The 16,803-nt window shown below is 43.8% G+C and overlaps 1 protein-coding gene across 11 annotated transcripts; it reads right to left on the reverse strand.

Annotated features, from left to right (window-relative positions):
- Positions 1-34: 34 nt before the first annotated feature.
- Positions 35-16,717, reverse strand: LOC121301446 (zinc finger RNA-binding protein-like). Of its 11 annotated transcripts, none has more exons than XM_041230848.1 (19): positions 16,635-16,717; positions 12,787-13,036; positions 11,860-11,974; positions 11,292-11,519; positions 10,251-10,558; positions 9,696-9,878; positions 9,221-9,443; positions 8,734-8,885; positions 7,768-7,887; positions 7,107-7,246; positions 6,304-6,448; positions 5,749-5,936; positions 5,332-5,497; positions 3,294-3,468; positions 2,030-2,124; positions 1,581-1,676; positions 800-911; positions 545-642; positions 35-280 (listed from the first exon to the last, which is right to left on the reverse strand). In XM_041230848.1, exons 1-19 carry the CDS (start codon positions 16,685-16,687, stop codon positions 101-103), a joined length of 3,027 nt encoding a protein of 1,008 aa, XP_041086782.1. In that variant the 5' UTR covers positions 16,688-16,717; the 3' UTR covers positions 35-100. The 11 variants fall into 11 exon arrangements, with proteins under 11 accessions (XP_041086782.1, XP_041086787.1, XP_041086789.1 ...); XM_041230853.1 differs by having other exon boundaries at positions 5,749-5,921; positions 6,304-6,427; positions 11,301-11,519; positions 12,772-13,036; XM_041230855.1 differs by having other exon boundaries at positions 5,749-5,921; positions 6,304-6,430; positions 11,301-11,519; positions 12,772-13,036.
- Between the last annotated feature and the right edge of the window lie 86 nt (positions 16,718-16,803).

Genomic DNA, 16,803 nt, shown 5'->3' on the forward strand with positions numbered 1-16,803 from the left:
TCCAGATTAAAAAAAAAAAAAATTATATATATAGTATATATATATAAAATGAAAGTTGTGTGAACTTCTTTGTTTCAAGCGGTTGTTGCTAGGACAGTGGTTAGGCATCGTCTGAGTCTTCCTTTTTGTCTTTCTTCTCCTCCTCTTCCCCGTCGGCCGTCTCGCTGGTGTCGAGTCTTCGTTTCCGGTTGCGAGCGCTGGTGCGGGCTTTGAGCGTCGGCAGAGAGTCCATCCCCAGGGCTTTGTGAATCTGCCGGAACGCCAGTAATCTTAAAGCGTGCTGTTAAGAAAAACAGGAGACAGGGGTCGAAACCGTTAATCGTCGCTTGACACATCTAGGGAGACACCTTTTCAAGAGGTGTGTTATAAATGAATCAGGGTTTGCAGACGCTGAACGCGTTAACAAAAAGGTTTCCGATTAACTTTTTTAGAATATGTCACTTATTACAATATCGACTATAGGAAAAACTAAAAACACACAACGGTCCAGTCTTTGTGCTTGAATCCTGAGGCAGCTGGTGCATCAAAACACTGTGTATTGTACCTGAGCACTGGCCGTTACGTCATCCCTCGACTGGCTGGTCATACTTTCCAGAGCGTCTGTTTGGTCTTTCTCGCAAGGGTCCAGCAGCCCAGGGCCGCCTGTGTTGCAGAAATAAAATCAAACCTCTGCAAGGCGCATCTCTGTAGAATGCTGCATTCGGCACACGTTTATAAAGCTAAACTGTGCAGATTACTGTATCGCCTGCAGATCACTTAACAAAAGTTTACATGGACTTGTACAATGCTAGATACAAACCTTGCAGTAGAATCCCAGTGGCTAGACATTCTAAAACTCTGCGCATGGCTTCACCCGGGCTGAGGGGTGCAGGCGCGCTGCTAATTGCCTTCTCAACCAGCAGCTCCATTGCCTACAGGAGAAACCAGAGAGGCTTGCTTAACACACTGGAAGCAAGCCTGTGTTCTACCGTTGCCTGCTTTTAATAAAATCAAAATAAGCAGTTTTCTTAAGCAATAGGAACAGTAAAACTATTATTCTGCTGTTCGGAGTCCAATTGGAAGACATTATGTGACTATTGCCACATGGGGCGGAAAAGTGGCGAGGACTGGAATTGCCTAGAAGTATCTAACAGCAAGAAAATACTCATAGTTCTATTTATACAGAAAACAGATTTCCGCATTAGTTTCTCTCTCTAGTAACACCCAATGCAATATAAAAACAGGGGCTGACTTAATTATGTAACAGAATAATGAACCGTCACTCTGATCTCACTGTCATTTTAAATGGAAGGCTATAATAGTTCTGCTTTCTAGTTGGAACTATAGCTTGCAAAAAGGCACTACAAGGAAATAGACTGCAGTCCATTATCCCTAGATAATTCTGGATTTGGAATACCAACAATCACTGCCTGAGTGGGACAATAGTCAGATCCTGATCCAGCTGTTGCAGTTTTGGGAGAAACATTTATAATGAAACCTCAAGCTTACTCAAAAATGCAGACCAAAAGCTGATCAACTCGCATCTGCACCAGTATACCAAAAGACATGGTCCTGGATACAGCTAAACAGTAAGTCCTTACCCAGTCAGGCAGACAGCCCCAGGTAGGCACACGCTGGCACAAGTCCCTAAGTACTCGGATAACGATCACACAGGACTGCAAGCCGTTGGCCCGAGCCTAAAAAACAAAGACATGAAAAAAAAGGGAGACTCCAGTATGTACCAAGACAATAAGCAAACCAATCACCTGTCTGCTTGAGCACAAGCAATTGTGTATCCGTTTCTCTCAAGATGACAAGTCTAAAAGCACAAGGATTACACTGGAAACCATTAACCAAGTGTATAAAATGTTGCATGCAACTGGAACAGTGGAACTGCCAAGAAGATCACAGAAGCGATTAAGGCTGATAATTCCACCTTGCCCAAAATAAATCAAGCATCCTTCACAGACCACATATGTCCCATCAACGGGAATAAGGCAAGTTTCCATGTTTGCAAAGTTTAAATAAATGACTGTCTGGGTACCCTTACCTGAAACCACTTGGCGTGACGGAGGGCAGCGAGCGAATCCAGGCACTTCTGTTTGTTCAGGACGTCCGAAGGATCAGGCTCAGATGCTAGAGTTCCTGGGGAGAGTGGGGGGGGGGAGAAAAACACGGGAACGTCTAACTTGGTGCAAACAGCGACAGCACCTTGGGTTCCCGATTTCACATTCAAGCCACAGTAGGGACGAGGACAAGGATTTATGTTTGTTCAGTGGAGTCCTAAGGCTAAAAAAAAAAAAAAAATTGGGAAATCTGTACTTCAATTTCTGATTGCACAAAAGGCTTGAGGATATTGGTTTTGCTCATTCACTGCTAAAACATGCTAAATTGTGACTTGCACACAAGTGAGGGTAGGAACTAAACCAAAAAGGGTTGAACTACAGAAACCTGACCAGTGAGATTCAACTGCAGCGGCTGTGTTGGGAACATGAACAATTTAATAAAACTTATACAAAAGGCAAATAGCCAGCAGATCCTTTCTTTTTTTTACAGCATCAGGGTCCTGAAATGGAAGACTGCAACTTGGACTAAAGACTGCGACATTCTTCTTCAATATACAAAGAGTTTTCCAAACTATGCACCACATTGCATATGCAGACAAAAAGGCATTACCACATGAAGTGTGAATCGTGGCACTTAAGGAAAAAAAGTGCTTGCGTCCAGTATGGTAGATATTTAAATTAGGATGTCAAGAGATCTTTATTTGATCGAATTTAAAGTTTCTTACAGTTATTCCCCACACTCGGGACACCATTCTACTGGACACTAAAGATGTTTAACTGAATTTGGAATTTAATAAATTGAGTGCATTGGATCCACAATTAAATTTTGGTAAAATCAGATGGCCGGGGGGGGGGGGGGGGGGGGGTTAATCTAATCATTTGTCTACTTACCTCATGATTGAGAGATTAAAACAACAGCATTAACATGGGCTCATGTTTGAGATTGACAAACAGCCTTTAGGTCAACCACATTCACACCCCTCCACCCCCAGCCTCCCTCAAGTTTCCACTGCACACCCAGAAGACAATCCCTGCCTAATAGTGGAGTAACATTTGCCACTGGGACGCAGAAAGGTCAGAGATCCCTGCTTTAAATAAAAATAAGGAACTACTTAGGGTTATATAAAATAATAATCCAGCCAATTTCCTTTTTTTTTTTTTTTTTTTTTTTTTTTAGTTTTAGTTTTGCTTCGGATTCTGAAGCGAGAGGGACACAGTGCAGTGGACTAAAAGCGTGGCTCCTCTAACCTTTCTCAGCCGCCTTGTCTCCTGCCTTTTCGTCCTTCTCAGTGGCACTGTCCTCCCTCATCAGTGGCGACGTGAGAGAGATGGTGACCTGCATTTGAGGTTCCTTGCTTGAACAAATCACGATGCTGGCCTCCTCGGGACGAGCCACCACCTCACACTGTTCCTCCGAAAACGTCTGCCGGTTAAAAGGACACTCAATTACACAGTCTACAGGGTGTACAAAATAGGGATAAATCTGACTTTTTTTTATATGGGGGGGGGGGGGGGGGTGAGAACTGGTTGATAGAAACTGCACAGCCTCATTTCAGGGACATAAATCCCAGAGGGAAATAGTTTTAAATCAAATCACACTGGAAGTCAGATTTCACACTGCCAAGTAGTACCACGGGTGTAGAATGTAAAGAGCAGCAGTCTGCAAAATTTTAACGAGACTGCAAAAACAATACAAATGTTTTTTTTTTTTTAAAAAAACCACACACACAGGCTTTTGAGCTTGTATTCCTTGCTTAGTGAAACAGAAAATATCAGAAATAAATCGGTGGGGCAAAGGGGGTACCCAGAGCTTGCAATATTCTAGATTAGTTCATGCAAGAATCTAGAAAACAGCAGCCGGGGAACCGAAAACCGCTGGCTCCATCTCTCTCTGCAGACGACATGGTCGCTGCCCAGTAGTGGCGATACGAATCCTTGAAACCACCCAACAGTAAACAAGTGGAGTAAAAACCAAAATTACAACACTGAAGCATAAGCCACCAGGGTTTAAAATGTCCACACCCAATCAGATGTGAAAGACAGCGTTCACAGAAAATAGCCAATACCTGGCGACCGCTGTGCATGAATTGAGATCCCACCTATGAACTGGGAGTGAGGAGTTGACTCAGTGTTGTGATCTGCTGTTTTTACTCATCTCCAGCACAAAAGGAATTGAACACTCAGGTCACGCAGTTTTACACCTCGTCTGAAGGAAGTATGTTTGCACTGCCAGTTATGGAAACCGATCAACATAAATAGCATCGCCTTCTCCTTTAGATCCTTCTTTGACCACAGGCTCATTTTAATAGTTTGACTGCAAAGACAGCAGCAGGTGGACATTTAAACTTGTCACTAGAAAAGTACTTCTACACTGCTCCCACACATATTAAATGATGCTCCCAGGGCATAAAAAGTTGTAGTTGGCAAAGGAGTAGTTTCCTTCTCCCCTCCCAGTCCTTGGAGATCCAGTCCAGGTGTTTGTTTCAACCCAGTACAAAATCAAGCTTTAAAATCAGTACTGTCCAATGTATAGAATAAGCTAACTAGCTATTAGAGAGGCTGAGCGTGCTATTAGACTCTGCAAAGCAAAAAAAAATTAAACAGGCTGTTGGAAACCACTTCAATAGAGGTGTCCAACACGCCATATGGGAATGCATGCCCAGTGTTTTTGTTAAAAGCATCCTGCAACTGCAAAATGAAGCCCTGTGTTGTGAAACCAGTTTGCGTTATCCTTGCTAGGGGAGAATTCCTATAGCCTTTTCCTCTTAAGCCTGCAGTTTTTTGATAAAGAAGAAGTGAAACTGACCACAAAACTTAGCAGAATCCAGATGAGGGAAAAAAAATTTCCATATATGGAGCTGGTGCATAATTTCAATAATAATGAGGGTACTTTTTTTTTTTTTTTTTATCAGATTCAACATCTAATATTTCGAGACCTAGAAACCAAATGAACAATCTGTTTCTAAAGAGTACAGATAATGTAATCTAATACTTGTCTCCCCACCCCCACAGAGAATCAACACAAAGCAAATAACACTTTAAAAGACGTGGACAAATAAGTCCCAATTTGCACTGCAGTTTTGAGTAATTTGAGCTTTTACTATAAGCCAAGATACAAGGAAAGCTCACATGCACCCAAGCAGCACAGTAAACACCTGAACACAACGCTTACTGCTATGAAGTTTAAAAGATTCCCCCAGTCTATGTGGACTCGACAGTTTAAAACTCAGATTCGACGCTCAGGGTCTGTGGGTGGTGTGTCACCAGTGAAGAGCTGCTCTCTTACCCGCAGCTGTTTAGGCAGCAGCTCTGCTATCTTCTGCAGCAGGGACACAGTGGGTTTCTTAGCAGACAGCAGGATGAGTTCCACGTTTCTGTCCCCGTGAAGCAGAAGACCCTTGGCAAGGATCCCGACACGCATCACGCCCTTTAGCACACGGCAGTCTGTTTTGCTGGGGGGGAGTGGGGTATGATGGTCAATCTATCACAAATCAACTGATACTTCTAGTCCCTGAGCTCTAACCTCCCCCACAAAGCACACTGCCTCCCAGTCCCTCAGCTTAACCACACACAAAAGCCCTTGGCTCCACACTGCTTCCTAACCACTCGGCTCAAAAATTACTAGACTCAGCTCCCCAACCTCTAGCAGGTCACCTAATGCTTCAGCTCACACTGCCTCCCCAGTCCCTCAGGCTTAACTTGCCTCTTGTCGGGGTCGTCCTCTTTCTCTAGCAGGGAGTCCGAGACGAGTTTGAGCGCGCGCTCCGCGTGCGAGACGATGTTCTGCACAGCCTGCAGCTCCTCCTCCACGGGGTAGATAGTCGAGTGCTTCGCCATGATGTGACGGTCGTCGGAAGAGTCTGGGCGCCGGGTGGGCTTGGGGGAGAAGAGCTAATAAAACCAGGCCCTTTTAGCACACCAGCAGGACTGCACTGCTTTCCCATTAAAACCATTTTGAAAGGTGCAGGCAATTCAAAATACATTTTTCACATAAATGCACTACAATAAAACTTCCTCCTTCAATGCATGTATTAACGGCACATATACTAAGTGACACGGACAGTATCTTACCAATATGTTTAATTGGCACTCCTATTGTACAAATCAGTCTTGCTACTCTTACCTTTTAATTTTACCATCAAGCCTGCAATCAAGGTTTACATATTACAGCAAGTTACACACATCCACTGAACTGACCTTAGGTCAAGCTTGTAATACTGAACATTGCAGGTCATTTTAATCTGATAGTGGTACGCACCAGAAGAGGGGGGACCGGCATGCCGGGTCGCCCCATTAAAGGGGGAGGGGGTGCCATCCTTCGCTCCCCCCAGTACAGCTGCTCTTCCTCAATCCGCCTCCAGTACATCTCCTCTTCATAGCGCCTGCTGGGAAAACCACCCAGACTTTGTAATGAAAAGAAACAGCAATTAATAAAATGCAGTTAAACTGCTTTTCTAATCTTAAAGCACTGTGGAAAGGAAGCACACGACAGAGCGAGCAAACTGCAAGATGACCTTCCAAATATAAAACACAGGGTGATTAGAAAGTGAGTTTACCACATCAATGATATGGTGGTAAACTTATTTTCTAATCATCCTAGAATGATTGAATGAAGGTATGCCTGTATCAATCATCAAGAACAGATTTACTAAACTTAGCACTTAATGCATTTTATACTTTGTTTCTTATAAAATGAAAAAAAAATACTTTTTTTTTTTTTTTAGTGCTGGGACAAATATTCGATCAACTGCTTGAAACATGAGGTGCAAAATGACCATGTTCATATTCGTTTCCTATAATATAACTTACGATTGCCAGTATCAATAGATCATGCCAAGAAAACACACATTCTACAGTACAGTGTTTTACTCAAATAAAATGCATTAGGTAATCTCATAGGGGTACCATTTCATTACTGTAATATGATACTGACACACACAAAACTAATTAAATAGACTATCCATTTGAATTTTGAACAATTTTTTGTTCCAGCACGGTACGTTTTATTCACAGGTGACGGCCATTCTTAGCCATGCTAGTCCCCTCCTGGGGCAGACTGACCCCATCTCCATGTGCCAGTGCTGCTCATCGTCCCTCCGCCTCTTCAGAACCGCCTTCTGCTTCCTCATCTTGCCATCTTGAAGCTTACGGGCTCGGTTACTGGGCTTGATCTCCACCGGCAGCTCAGGGTTCACCTTCTTCTACAGGAGGGAGGGAGGGAGAGAGTGTGAGAATGAGAGAGATTGAGAGAAAGACCATGCAAGGGAGAGGAGAGAGAGAGAGCGTGCAAGGGAGAGGAGAGAGAGATAGTTCATGCACAACTTTAACACAAGACTTCTCTCCAAAACTCCTGCTTAAATTTAAAGGAAAAACAAAAACAAATCTAGTCTGCTTAAACGGGTTGCTGTCGGTATTTAACTTGGATTTTCAACACTGCTGCCCATTTGTAAACTGTGATACACTGATTTTTGACAATACAATGCAGGAGGTGAAAAAAAATTAGTCTGCCTTAACTTCACCTCATAACTATTCATCGAAGTCCCATCTGGAGACAAAACCACTTTGAAGAGAATATTGAAAAGTGTGAAAATGCTTTGTTGGACTGCCACCTAATGGCCAGGATCCTGCATATACACAATCTCACATGTACTCAAGCCAACCTAAACTAGCCCCAACAGTGCTGCTCCTTGACTCCAGTCTGCTCTCACCTACAAGCCCTTACCTTGTACTGCAGCCTGTGGCGACGCCCCTTGAGATGCATGTCCTTAGCATTGGGGTCGTTGAAGCTGCATTCACACAGCTTGCAGTGGAACCGGATCACTTTGCCTTCATCGTTACACACCTGAAAGACAGCCTTTGTTTAGATCAAAGCAGAAACCAACTTGAGTGTTTGCTAAAACCTCCAGAGCTATTGCAAGGTCTAGGTTTCAAATGCAAATCTGAGCATGTAAAATACCACCCTAGTACCACCCCCCCCCCCAGAACACACACCCAAACTATATCAAAATGAAGGCCTTGCAAGGAACTGCCAACGGCAACCCTGAGACCAGGCATAAAATATAACATGTACATTTCTTACTCAACCTTCTGATCTAGTCGCCAGCAAATGCTGATTTCAGAATCAAAAAAGATCAAAATACTGATTCAGGACTACAGTTCTCTCTCCACTCAATTCCTCAGATATGGAAAATGTAAACAAACAACATCTGTTAAAAGTCCACTTGAACCTGAATGTGCTTTGAAAGCTAGCGTTTGTAAATCAGTTAATATAATCAAGTATTAAAATCTATAACCTTTACACCCACAATACAGCTGTGGCCAAAAGTTTTGCATCACCTAAAATTTTAGGATTGAGACCATTTGAAAAATAAAAGTTTAGATTTTCTCTTATCATGTAATCAAAGAAACTACAACATGACATTGCAAGTCTACCAAAAGCCATAACAGTAGTACAGCATTTCATGTTAGACTTCAAAAAGGTCGCATTTCAATTTGTCAGCCTTTCACTAAGTATTTGGAAAGCTACAAAGCGGTGCGCAATTCAATATGTTAACGTAACGTTATTCAGCAGGCTTCGTTCGAATCAGAATTTGTTAATTCTACAGGGTGATACAAAACTTTTGGCCACAGCTGTACATTACAAAAACAATCCCAAAGCCCTCTACCCTCCCCCCTTGCAGTCTCATACCTCCTCCACATAGTCGTGTCCAACAGGCTGCACATCACCCTGCCCCCCACAGCCATCCCCATCGTCTTCGAGATCGCTGTGCGACTCTGTAGCTGGTGCTGGTGACTTCACCGGCACCACCTTTGGTACCATGGTGGCAGGCTTGTTAGCACCTACATGGATCAGGAAACAAAATCCATGAGGAGTCTTAGATTGAGTTTTTATTGAACACAATGACCAGAAATAACCTGATGCACACAGTGTATTACCATACACTCACATTCCTCCTAACGGCCATTGAGAATTATTATTATAATTTTTTTTAATCTTAGAGGAGTGAAAACATCTTGCAAGGACATTATGGGGTAGACAAATGTATACTGCTTGCCACATGGACTGGTGTGGAAAACAAAGCAGGTTGAAGCTGACAGTTTAAGAATCTGTCAGAATAATTTATCGCAACAGAGCAGCTCATCAGTGCTGTGAAAATAAAACCTTCAAGATGTACCAACAAAGGTGATCTTAGGGGTGACGGGCTTCTTGGCGGTGGCCGGGGGTTTGGTGGCATTGCTGGTCGTGACGGCGGTGGGTTTGGGCGGGGCCACAGTGTGGGAGGTGGTGGAGGGAGCTGGTTTACTGGCCGTGGTCGTGGTGGTAACTGGGGCAGAGTTTACCATCACAGGCTCAGTGGAGGGAATGGGCTTCCCAAGCTTGGTGTGCAGCTTCACAACCTAAAAAGAGGGGAACACAAAACGGTTAAAAACATCTTGACAGTTACAGCTTACAATCATCTTCAATTCCACATTCTATTTCAAATTCTATTCCCCTTCTTGATACAAGAACAACCAGTTCCCCAAATGAAATCTGCCTATTTGAAAGATTTGGTGAACCAGCCAACACGCAAGATAACAAAACTTGAGGCAAAACTGCAAGCAAGACTACAATGCATTTCTGCCACTGCCCCCAAAAACTGCAGGGTGTACCTTTTGGTGCTTGGCTCCCCGGATGTGCGCTGCATAGGCGTCTGCGCCAGTGCAGGACACGTCACAGAGCTCACATCGGAGCTGTGTCTGCACACCGCGTGGCCCATTGTTCGCCTGGTTCCCAGACTTGAGGGCTGCCTCTTTCTTCTTGTGCTTCTGGCCCTCTAAATGCTCGTGGTAGGTCTGCAAGGGAAAGGCACGAGACAGTCAGCGCAATGGCTATTAGAAAATGGTCTATTAGGCGAGGGTCAAGCCAAGTGAAGCTCTCCGCAGAGGCGAAGTTGACCGCAGCTTTGAGGAAAGCAGCGAATCAGTGCAAGCAGCAGTTTCTTCAACTTTTTAAACAGGAAAGTTAAATTAGCCCAAAAACAACGCCGTGGCCCTCACCAGGGTCAAATCGAATAAACCGTTTCTCTTCTCTAACTTAGCCCAATCAAGACCACAGATCCTCACTTGTGTGGTTTGTGCAGCTCCAGCTTTAGATCAGATCACCGCAGGTTTCTTTGTATGCAGCAGATATTATAAATGAACAGTTTCAAGCTTGCTGACACACACCTGTGGACCGGCACAGCTGATCTTGCAGATGTCACAGTAGTGGAGCTGCGGCTGTTTGGGTGGACCCTTGGGCTTCTGAATCTTGTTCTGGAAGATGGGTTTCTTATAGGTGTTGCCTGTGAGAGTGGGCGTGGTGATGACGTTGCTCCCTGCATTGCTCCAGGTGGCGTTGGTAGGCTGTTTTGGGGGCTGTGGTTGCGTGTGCTGCTGTGGGGGAGGCTGCTGGTGCTGGTGCTGCTGTTGAGCAGGCTGGTAATAGGAGGGGGTGGATGTGTAGCCACTGGTGTTGTAGCTGGAATAGCTAGAGCCTGTCAAAAAGATTTATGTAGGCAGAAATGTTAGCTGTGCATCATCCATAACCATAAAACACTCGATGGTGTTATATGAAGCAATGCTAATTAAAAAGAACACTGACCAACTAGAATAACCTTTTCAGGCTAGAAGACTTTCTCAAACTTCAACAGAAAATAAGATGAACCTTTAAAGAAAATATTGAATTTGTACCTTCCATTTTAACAATTTAACCACCAGAACAAGCACAGCAGCAAATAGCATGCTAGAGTTGCAAAAATAATTGTACTAGAAATTCATCCTTGAGAGGAAGCTACATGAGAAAAAAAAAAAATGTCCCCACATATCCTAAAAATCCCAAATCAAGGGATGAAAACAAAACTCCCATTCCATAGTGGTTTGATCCATTCCTGGTTTGACTAAGAGTTAAATAAGACACACCTGAGCTTGTCACACACCACACTATGGCTAATCAAGCTTGTATTAAAGCTGGAATGGGTGAAACTTCTATGCAATAGGAGTCTTCTCTCCATCCCTATAAATTTGGTACAGACACACTTATTTTGTGCATGCCAGTACAGGAGCTTTAAAAATCCTGTCCTGTAAAATGGCATTTGATTGAGGGGTGCCTTCTTTGAAGCACTTACTACAGCTGGTTGGTTGCCATACAGGTTTGTCTGTACATCTAGGACAGACAGAATATTTATGAATGGGAAAATAAATAAGCCAATAAATAAAAGGGAGACTAACCCTTCTTACCAGAGTAGGAGGTTGGGACGGTGGAGCTGTAGGAAGAGCTGGGAGCGTAGGAGATGGAGGTTGGGGCTGGAGACTGCTGTACGCTGGTGGACACGGGGTAGATATTATAGCTGGTTGAAACGGCGCTGGCTGGGGCAATGGGCTTTAAAGCTGTGACTGGTCTCTGAGGAGGAGGCTGGCTGTAGCCACTGCTGGCCTGACTGTAACCCCCTTTCACACCTGCAACACACAAAGCGAGGATCAGCCCTTGAATCTTTACCCACCTAGACGCTGAGCTGCCCCGCACAAGACTGGGCAACAAGCATGAAGACAAAATAAGGGCTGCCATCGAAGGGTTATGTATTTTATCTTTTTTTTTTGCTTGCATTCAAAACGTAAAATTTGATTGCCAGCACTGGGGGTCAAAGGCGCCAATATGCTATGCCCCAAAAGCCAGGAGTTTGACAATATTGTAATATCATGCCTTTCCAGACTGAGCTCCAGTCTGGAAACCAGATGTATAAACCTTGAGGGGCTTTATACCACCTAAGGACCCCAGCCAGGATTCCCAGTAACCCACCTGACTGGTAGTACGCTTCTGTAGGCGTGTGCTGCACCTGGGTTGCTGCTGCCAGATAGTACTGCTTATTCTCATAATTACTGGCAGCTGTAGCCCTTCCATAGCTATAGTTATCCTGCAAAATAAAAAAAGTATTTTGACTAATATGAGTAAATACGTGGTGGTGGTGGGGGGGGGGGGGGGGGGGACAAAAAACAGACATGGAGCAAATAAGTACAGCAGTAAATTGCAACACAAAATGCTGGTTTGTGTTTTGTACAAGCTGAGTAACAGCCCTTGACAGTTCAATTGTTCCAGGGAGTAGATATGCAATTAAGTGGGATTCAAAAGTAAAGCGATGCTTTTGCTGGTTTCAACCATTACCGTAATTACAGCGTTATGTATGAACGCAAAATTTTCGGCGAATCATTTGGGGACAATCCAAATGACCAAACTTTATTACCCTTGCAGATCACATTAAAAGAAACGAAGCGACAGAACATGGGCAAGTACTCAAAATATATAAATGTTTTTCTATGTACGGAAGCCTAAAACCGTGCAATATGTCAGGGCACTATTGCCTAAGCATGGGCTATCATTTACACCATGCACAGTTGGTCCTATTAAAAGGTTTCATAAGAAACCTTTAATTCTGTGCACTGGCGGGTTTATGAAAGCCCCTCGTAAGCACAGTTCACTTTCACGGTCAAACTCAATTCAACGTGGCTATACTCAAAATTAAAAGCAAAGTTTTGAGTTTAATCAGGTCAGCTATCAAAAAAAAAACACTGTAGTGCATACACTCAAAAAGACAGTTCTTCCATATCACCATCGGTAAGAACTACTGGAAGATCTGATACTCCGGTATGGGGATTACATCATTCATTTAAAAAAGTCATGCAGTTGATTAAGAGAGATATTGAACGGACTGACCGTTGCTGTATAGACCTGGTACGTCTGCTGTGCTGTTGTGGGCTGTGGTGGTGGCGGCGGCGTGGCTTCCAGCTGACGGGCTCCATACACATACTCTGCCCCCGTATGGGTTTGGTAGCCCTGGTAGGCGCCGGATGCCACTGGTCTGGCAGACTGGGCCGCCGCAGGGGCGTACGAGGCGGTCACTGCATGGGCCATGCCGGGAGCCGGCTGGACCGCATAGCTCGCCGCTGTCGGGTGGGAGTAGGCAGTAACAGGCTGTGTGCTGCAGAGGGGTGAGAGAGGGTGAAGAAAAAAGCAGCGTCAGGTTAACACTGATGGAAATAAGACTGTATAGCAGGTCTGCCCATTCCAGGTTTTACTCTGAGCTTGATTAGCCATGGTGTACATGCAACAAACTTGGGTATAGAGCCCCCTCTTAATAATCTGCAGTCCACCAATCTAAACTTTTAATCCAAACTTTTTCCACCTCCCCAGAGCAGTTAATATTAAAAAAAAAAGGGGTTTCTGCTGTACCACAAACAAAAACTACAAAAATGTTTAATCTTCCAATGAAGATGACATTTTGAGGATCATGGAGTGATTTCTCTTTTACACAACGTGTGCCACTGCAGACTCTGTTCTCCAGTGGTTTCCATGGCAGCCTCATTTAAAGAAAACCAGCTCTGCCAGGTCATAAAATGTGACATACAATTCCCTGGAGGATTAACATAAAAGTTGGCGCATTCAAAATTCCCCGTGCCTTCATCATGCAGATGTATTAAAAAAAAGGTACCATGTGCAATATGGATAATTATGAATAATTGCTTTTTTGCAATGTTTTTTTTTTAATCTAGATAAGTCTACATTTCAGCTTCATTCACAGGTGTTACTGTAACATTTCATTGTGAAATGAGTTCGAGAAAAAGTTCCTAGTGAACAACAAACAAAACTGAAGCGCAGGTGGGAACCAGTAATCATTGTCCAATTACTCATTCTCTAAAAACCGAGGGCAAACTTATTGTCCCAAACACAATCCTGCATCATTGATGAAATTGTCCCCGAGGCAGGGAGTTCTCGCACCAGGGATGCTGCAAAGCACCACAAACTTCACTGGCACACTGCATTTCCAGAACCGATAACGGGCAGGTTATGTAAAACACAAACAGGACAACAAGTCTGTTGGTCCCAGACTTAGAAATCAAGGCTAGTGTTACAAAATGCATTTGGGGCACCCTGAGGTTTAAAGTGGGAAAATATTTTTTTTTTTTTTGCATTAGTCACATGCAGCTCAAGCGCAAAGAAAAACAAAGGGTGGTCCACTCCACCACCAATACGAGTCTTCCATGTCCATGCACTTCCAGCAAGCAGAATATTTCAGCTTTCAGTGGGAAGAACATTTTCTGTTTAATCTGTGTAGTGTCTGTGTATATGAAGTAGCCTCTTAATTAATTAAGATTAATTTCATTTCTTTCATCAGGCTCACAGATACAACAGTCAGAGCTGTTATAATAAAACCAGACCACTGTACTTCAGAAACCTATCAGCTCTACAGGGATGAAAGCAACCAAATGGGTGAGAATATGTGGGTTATGCATTATATCTGGGGAACAGATGGTGAATGGACAACGAAATGTATTCCAGGTGTGGTACAGCATCTGGCGTGTTTTCGGACAGGACTGGAGAAAGATGAGTTGCATAGCAAAACTGACTTTAATTGATAACAGGTTCACGTTCCTTGTAGAAGACTGGTGATGTTAAAGAAACTTGGTGACATTGGTGTTTTGTAACTGAACTGTCTCCCTTTAAGTCTGCCCACGCAGAGCCTGACAGGCTGCACAAAATTTCAGTTTAATTAGCCGAGATGATTATTGGTTGTTAGTTGCGTTGGAAATTAATTGGATCTTGTGGTTTTGGTAAAGCGCAGCGTTTGACAGGCTGCACCAAACGTGACAGTAAACGGGTTTGTGAGATGATTTTAGCAGAGGTCATTTCTCAAAGAACCTGTGGTGCATGGAGTGGTTTTTGAATATTCATAATAATAAACGGGGTATGATATTAAGAGAAGTGATAGAAAACAGGTTAATCTGTGTAAGGTCTGAACATAAGGCATCACAGGAGTAAAACAAAAAAAATCAAAGCAATGAAGCTTGGCTGGTAGCAAGAGGAGTAAACTGTGGGGTTGAGTATGGTACGACCAACAACCTGTTTAACTGTGCCAACACATCTTAGGGTGCACAACGCGAAAGCAATGCCCGATGATGTGAACCACACCAGCTTTTGAACCATCCTGCAATAACTAAAAGCACGCAGTTATATGGCAATTACAGTGTGTCTAACAATCAGCACTTCTCCAGAACCAGGGTGCAGTCACACAAACAATGTATGAAAACATCCCCACTTCACAATCTATTCACAGCTTGCTTGGCTTGTCTTGAGTCAGGATACAAACTGTGCCTTAAACTAGAACTTATTAACCCGCACAGACCAAAGCCATCACAATTAACAAAATTCTAAAGCCACTTTTAGATGAGGGATGGAAACAAAAAACAACATAAGAACATAATAAAGTTTACAAACGAGAGGAGACCATTCGGCCCATCTTGCTTGTTTGGTTTTTAGTAGCTTATTGATCGAAGAATCTCATCAAGCAGCTTCTTGAAGGATCCCAAGGTGTCAGCTTCAACAGCATTACAACCACTCAACAGCTTCTCTCTCTCCACAGGTAGCTGGTTAAAAAGCTATTACCATGGCTAGTGCTGAATTTGTCAAGCATTGGCAGACTCCTTACTGTCAATGGTGTTGCATCCCACTTGTGCAACACCGCCCCTCCCTCCTCCTCCGAGCACACAAAACAATGTACACAATCACCTTCCATTAAAAAACAAACCAGGCCACAACTTTAGACTGGCACATATGAGAACTATATGGCCTTTCCTGATATTCTAGAATAAAATGCAGCTATTTATTTTTTATTTTTTTTTAAATCAAGTGCCTACAAAGGCAAACTACGCACAGCAACAGTTGTATTTTTTATCAATCAATGAAGCAGTTATTACCAAAATTGTTGCACACGCACTTATTTTTATGAAAATGTAAGAGCGTACTGCTATTCACTCTAAACCTCTCCACTGATCAGAGGAAAAAAAAACACTTTGCATTTCTTGCATAAATCTGCTTTTAAGCCTAGCTGCAAAAAAAAAAAAAAAAAAACTACCTCAAATAAATGCAAAAAACAGACATCCTTCTAAAGTACAAAAAGGCTCAGCTTTCCCTTATCTCTGCAGATCAATTAAATTACAACAGATAACGACTTGCACCATCATGGCAGAACTCAATGCAATTGTTTGCAAAACGTGCATTCTGTGTACACAGCCTTCCTGCAAGATTTACAATTTTAGCGTGCAATTTTGGTCTCGTTAAACTAAAACTGCTCCCTGTTTGCACAGTGGACGTAGCCCCCCCCTACCCCCCTACCCTCCTACCCTCCTACCCTTACCCTGACCCCGACCCCCCTCGGGGCAATAATGCACCCTCCCACCGCCATTTTGCTTGATGTTATCCTGCGAGAAAGAAGGGCGGTTCTTCTGCAAGTTCACCCGTGAAGAGAACCTCCCCCCCCCTGGAACAACACCACAATATCACACTTTCTTTCTTCCTTTCTTAACGATTGTCCCTGTGCCGCGGTGCAGCGAAGCGCCGTGGTATGTCGTTTCTAACAGCAACCAGCAACACAGATCTATGTCAAAACAGAGATCCGACTACCCAGACTGCGGCCTATTCTGCCCGGCAGCTGTCAGCTAGGAAACCCCCTAAACCGCAACGCGTTTCAGCGCTGGCTCCTTGACTTGTGCGACCCGGCTGCAGTCCCCTGGGTTAGTTACCTGTACTGCGGGCCGGCACCATGCGTGAATCCGTAATAATTGCTCGCCGCCATCTTGGCGTCTTCAGACAAGAAGCGAGCCGGGTCACGTGAGGCTCATATAAGCCGCCCCCCCCCCATTTAACTCCTTCAGTGCCGATTATACAGTTTTCAGGGGGGGGCTTCGCGAC

The sequence above is a fragment of the Polyodon spathula genome, chromosome 27 (genome assembly GCF_017654505.1).
Source record: "Polyodon spathula isolate WHYD16114869_AA chromosome 27, ASM1765450v1, whole genome shotgun sequence".
NCBI lineage: Eukaryota > Metazoa > Chordata > Actinopteri > Acipenseriformes > Polyodontidae > Polyodon > Polyodon spathula.